At 41.0% G+C, this 6000-nt stretch overlaps 1 protein-coding gene across 1 annotated transcript in view; it reads left to right on the top strand.

Moving 5' to 3' along the window:
• golm2 (golgi membrane protein 2) overlaps positions 1-6000 on the top strand; it is a 112889-nt gene that overhangs the window by 18606 nt on the left and 88283 nt on the right. Inside the window, exon 2 of the mRNA XM_059639264.1 lies at positions 3423-3498. Within this exon, the coding sequence (XP_059495247.1) occupies positions 3423-3498 (76 nt within the window). The remainder of the gene's footprint in view (positions 1-3422; positions 3499-6000) is intronic.

Genomic DNA, 6000 nt, shown 5'->3' with positions numbered 1-6000 from the left:
CTAACTGGGCAGTTGATGTGCATTCTCTCACTGGTGTTTTTGTTTTTTTCTATACTGAATTAATCTACTTGTATGGCCTAGATAATGAGCTTTCCCTCCTAATTTTTGTGTGCGTGTGTTGCACACACCTGTTGCACTGGCCTGGTTTCCAACTGTGCCCTTAAATGCAGCGTCAGTGCCAGCTTGAAGAGGGATCCAGTAACTAGACAATGCTGCTTCACTCTCTTCTTGATGTGAATTGAAGTTGTGTCTCTTAAGGTCTCAACTCCTTACCTCCACACTTGACCCCGTACAGCTGCTCGCCCTCCACCCAGCTTTATTGCTTACTCCACCCAGCAAAAGTTGTTTTTTTTTTGCTTTTTAATTAGTGAAGTGAATTGAACCACTGTCGAGGAGCATTTCGCATACTTTGGCACGGTGGTTGAATGGCTAGCCCTGCTGCGCCTCAGTGCCAGGGACTGGGTTCAATTCCACCTTTTGGGTGACTGTGCAAACTCCACACAGACATTCTCCCTGTGTCTGCATCGGCTTCCTCTGAGTGCTCTGGTTTCCTCCAGTCCGAAGATGTGCAGGTTAGGTAGATTTGGCTGTGCTAAATTGCCCGTAGTGTATTTGGGATCTGTAGATTAGGGGGATGAGCCTGGGTGGGATTCAGAGTGTCGGTGTGTACATGTTGGGCCGAGGGGTCTGTTTCCACCCTGTAGGGATTCTATGATTAAATTTCTTTTCTTTACACTTGCTGTCTTTGTTAAGACTTTAATGTTGGAAAGAAGTGATCCAAAAAGGGATGTTAAAATTGAAAATAGCCAGTTGTAAATTTGCCAGATGCAGTAATGCATTGTACTCGTTTAGAGTCATAGATGTACAGTGCGGGAACAGATCCTTCTGTTTGGCTCGTCCATGTCAACTGACATCCTAAATAAATCTAGTTCCACTTGGCATTTTTGGCTGATATTCCTGTAAACCCTTCTTATACATATATCCACCCAGATGCCTTTTAAATGTTGTAATTGTACCAGCCTCCTCCAATTTCTCTCTGGCAGCTCATTTCATACATGCACCACCCTCTGGGTGAAACATTTGCCCTGAGGATCTTTTTAAAATTTTTCCCTCTCTCCTTAAACCTATGTCCTCCTAGTTTTGGGTTGCCCTACCCGAGGGCAAAGACCTTGTCTATTTACCCATCCATGCCTCTTCATGAATGTCTGTCTTTCTGAACTAATTGATAGCAGTGGTTCAGCTATTAAAAATGCTGTACATTAAGTTGCTGAGTTTGGTTTTTTTTGTTCTTTTTTTAACCCCCAGGAAAAGGGTTTTTTCCAACCAGCTACTAGTAATCTACAGGTTGGGATTGGAGGGTTTAGTAGCAACAGCAAATTTTTTTAAGCCGTACTTGTGATGCCTTGTAATAAAATTTCATTAAGATGGTTTTTTAGCAATGGGTAATGTCTGTCAATAACAGTATTTAATTTATTTGTGTCTAGGGTAGAATGAGGTTATGGTGTTTAGCTTGTGCCAAGTACTATATTAGCCAAGTTGTTTGCATTAACCAGCCCCTACTCAAGTACTGCACGCACCAGTTTCTAGTGACTGACTTGCAAATCATAAGACTGGACTAGGCAGTAACAAGTGTTTGACCTGAAAGTAAAGGTAATCTATCTTGAAAAAAGTGCAGGGAAAGAAAGTTAACACTGAATCTAAGTCTAATAGATAACACAGGAAAAAGTAAACAGGTCAATTCATTCATGAAGAAAACAGGTGAGTTAACATTCATGGTGTCACCAAGCTTGTGGAAACGATGCTTGGAACATATTACTTCAACAGATACCAGTTGACTTGAGTATTTTCATTGTTTTCTCCCTAAAATCTAGAGAGCTGGCTGCTCAATAACCATGCCAGAATGAAATTTCTTTAGAAAACCCAAGTTCAGATCCCAATTTGCAATCTAAGCCCTCCAGAATAAGAGTTACCAATCTCAGCAAAAAATCATGAGAAATGGAGGAAAATGAACCCAAGTGACATGTTATGCCTCTGGAGAAGTACTAGATTGGAGAGCTTCAACATGAAAAGGAACAAGGAGGGAGGTGATTAGGGATAATAATATTATGGCTGTACCTAGGATATTCCTGGGCTATGTTCAAGGAACTTATTTGGTTTTGGAAACTGAGAAATAAGAGGAGCATGAGCCTCTACATTAGGGTTGTACTGTAGACTCCCCAATAGTAAGTGGGCAGTTGAGAAACAAACTTGTAAGAAGATCAATTATCTGTAAGAATAATAGAGTGGTTATGGCAGGGGATTTTAACTTTCTAAACATAGACTGGTACTGCAATAGTGGTAAATAGGTTTGGATGGAGAGAATTTGTGTTTTAAAGAACCTTTTCTGATTCAGTATGTGGATGTACTTAGTAAAGGAGGTGCAAAACTTGTTGCTCTGGGAAATAAGGCAGGGCAGGTGACTGAGGTGTTAGTGGGGAGCACTTTGGGGTCAGTGACCATAATTCTACTAGTTTTAAAATAGTGGTGGAAAAGGATAGACTGAATGTAAGTTAAAGTTCTTAATTGGAAGAAGGCCAGTTTTGACAGTATTGGGCAAGAATTTTCAAAAGTTGATTGGGGTAGATGTTTGCAGGTAAAGGGATGTCTAGAAAATGGGAAGCCTTCAAAAATGAGATAACAAGAGTCCAGGGACAGTGTGTTCTTGCCAGTGGGAAGGGCAAGACTGGTAGGCATAGGGAATGCTGGAAGACTAGAGAAATTAAGGTTTCTGTCAAGGAAAAAGAAGGAAACGTGTCAGGTTTAGACAGCACAGATAATGAATCTATAGATTGTAGAGGCAGTAAGGGTATACTTGAGGGATTTCAGGGCTAAAAGGGTTAAGGAGAATCCAAAGGGATTTTCTTTTTAAAGAAAGGGCATTTAAGGACAAAAGGTAACCAGGGAGAGAATAGGCCTCCATGCTGATCTTTTAAGGGGCCCCAGGTGTGGAACCACAGGAAATGGAGATACTAAACTAGTACTTTGCTTTTGGTGTTTACTGTGGAGACGAATATGGACAATATAAAATTTGGGGAAATAAATAGTGACATCTTAAATGCCCATATTACAAAAGTGGTAGTGCTGAACAACTTAAAATGAATAAAGGTGGACAAATCCCCAGGATCTGCTCAGGTGTACCCTAGAACTCTGACATATTTGTATCGTTGATCACCACAAGTGAGGTACCAGGAGACTGGGGGTTGCCTAGTGCGATGCCACTATTTAAGAAAAATAGTAAGGAAAAGCCAAGTAACTATAGACCGGTGAGCCTGACATCGGTGGTGAGCAAGCTCGAGGGAGTCCTGAAGGACAGGGTTGATACGTATTTGGAAAAGTAAGGCTGTATTATGGATAGTTAACATGGCTTTGTGCGTGGAAAATAGTGTCTTGCTATCTTGGGTTTTGAAGTAATGAAGAAGCTTGATGGCAGAGCAATGGATGCGATGGATATGGACTTCAGTAAGGCATTTGACAAGGTTGGTCATGATAAACTGGTTAGCAAGGTTAGATCATGTGGAATACAGGGAGAGCTAGCCACTTAGATACAGAACTGGCTTGAAGGTAGGAGACAGAGTGCCAGTAGAAGCTTGCTTTTCAGACTGCAAGTCTGTGACCAGTGGTCTGCTACAAGGATCAGTGCCAGGTCCACTGCTTTTTGTCACTTCTATTAATGATTTGGATGTGAACGTAGGAGGTATGCTTAGTAAGTTTCTGTAGATTACACCAAAATTTGGAGGTGAAGTGGATGGTGAAGAAGGTTATCTCAATATGATGGGATCTTGATCAAATGGGCCAGTGGGCTGAGGAGTGGCAGATGGGAGTTTAATTTAGATAAATGTGAGATGTTGCCTTTTTGGTAAGGCCAGTCAGGGCCAGGACTTGTACACTTAATGGTAAGGTCCTGGGGAGCGTTGCTGATCAAAGAGACCTTGGAGTACAGGTTCAAAGTTCTTTGAAAGTGGTGTTGCAGGTGGATAGGATAGTGAAGACATTTGATATGCTTGCCTTTAATGGATAATGTGCTGAATACAGGAGTTTGGACGTCATGTTTAGGCTGCTTTTGGAATACTGTGCAGTTCTGGTCACCCTGCTGTAGGAAGGTTGTGAAACTTGTAAATCTTTTTTGAACCCTTTTTTCATGGGTTTGGAGTGTTGAGCTGTAGAGAGAGGTTGAATAGTGGGGCTATTGTCCTAGAGCATCAGAGGCTGAGGGATGACCTTGGGTTTATAAAACCATGAGAGGCATGGATAGGGTAAATACCAAAGGTCTTTCCCCTGGGTAGGGCATCCAGAACTGGGCAGCAAAGGTTTAAGGTGAGAGGGGAAAGATTTTAAAAGGACCTAAGGAGCATCCTCTCTTCACACAGAAGATGGTGCTGTATGGAATGAGCTGCCAGAGGAAGTGGTGAAGGCTGGTACAATTACATTATTTAAAAGGTATGTGAATAGGAAAAGTTTTTAGAGGGATATGGGCCAAATGCTGGCAAGTGGGACTAGATTTATTTAGCATATCTGGTCGGCATGGACGAGTTGGACCATAGGGTCTGTTTTCTGTGCTATATCCTGGCTATATGAATACTCTTGAGTGTTCAAATGCACTGCTGAAGTTGTTGTTGATTCTCACCTGGTTTCTTTATTCACAGTAGTTGTGGTGTGAGTGAAATCTAAATTGAGCAAAATTTTATCTTTATATGGACCAATAACTATGCAATCTATGATCTTCAGTCTGCCGTGTAAATGCAAACAATGGAGTATTAGCACAATAGAGGTGGTAATAGTCAAGTGGTATCATTGTTGGACTGTTAATCCAGAGACTCGGGTAATGTTCTTGGAACTCAGGTTTGAATCCTGCTGCAGCAGATGGTAAATTTTGAATTCGGTAGAAATATGGAATTAGCAATCCAATGAACACCATTGTTTAGAACACCTACAGTGTGGAAACAGGCCCTTCAACCCAACAAGTCCACACTGAACCTCACAGCATTCCACGCAGACTCATCCCCCTATAACCCACTTAATCTAGAGCAATTTAATCTAGAGCATGGCCAATTCACCTAACCTGCACATCTTTGAACTGTGGCAGAAAACCAGAGCACCCAGAGGAAATCCATGCAGACACTGGGAAAATGTGCAAAGTCCACACAGCTGCCCAAAGATGGAATTGAACCTGGGTCCCTGGCCCTGGGAGGCAGCAGTGCTAACCACTGAGCCACTCTGTAACTAGGAATGGGCAATAAATTCTGGCTAACCACTGATACCTGTATCTTTTTGAATGAATGAAAAAGTACTTCATCCTTTATAACAGTAAAATCACCATAATCTTAGCTGACCAAAAGGTTTAAACTGAGGGTCACTACAAATCAAGTCCTTTGTGATACCTTCTGAGATGTGGGAACTCCCTTCTAATATTCCCTAACTTGATTGTTCTTTTCAGATGTGGCTCATGCTTGAGGGGGATGAATCTAATTTCAACTGTACTGTGGTTTATATTGCTGTTCAAATAGACAAAGAATTTGTATGTTTGGCCTTGTACTCAGCCAAAAGTTCATTGTATCAAGCTCTTAGGATATGTAGTTCTCTATTGTGCATTTCTTCTTGTAAAATGGCATTTGATTCTATTTGAACAGTGATAGCATATTTGTAATAACAATGGGAGCATTTAAAACCACAGGCACGAAGCAGAAGACTCAAGTTTTGAAGAAGGCAATCTGAATTGTGTACAGTTTTTACTAAAACTGTATTGTATGTACTGAATTGTTCTTTCGGGTAATTAACTTGGTTTTAGTGTGAATTGTTGTTACAGAAGATCTAGTGTGTTTTCTTGTAAAGTCCCTGCTAATTGGCAAGTAGTAATTAAAGTTTGAATATGCCACCGACAGCTGTGATTCTTAAGCAATCAATGCAGCTAAATATAATGCAAGCTTTTGAAATTTTAAAATAATTTGGAGTGGTTGTGGATGT

This window comes from Stegostoma tigrinum, chromosome 33 (genome assembly GCF_030684315.1).
Source record: "Stegostoma tigrinum isolate sSteTig4 chromosome 33, sSteTig4.hap1, whole genome shotgun sequence".
Taxonomy (NCBI): Eukaryota; Metazoa; Chordata; class Chondrichthyes; order Orectolobiformes; family Stegostomatidae; genus Stegostoma; species Stegostoma tigrinum.
This window is presented reverse-complemented; position numbering and strand designations above follow the sequence as displayed.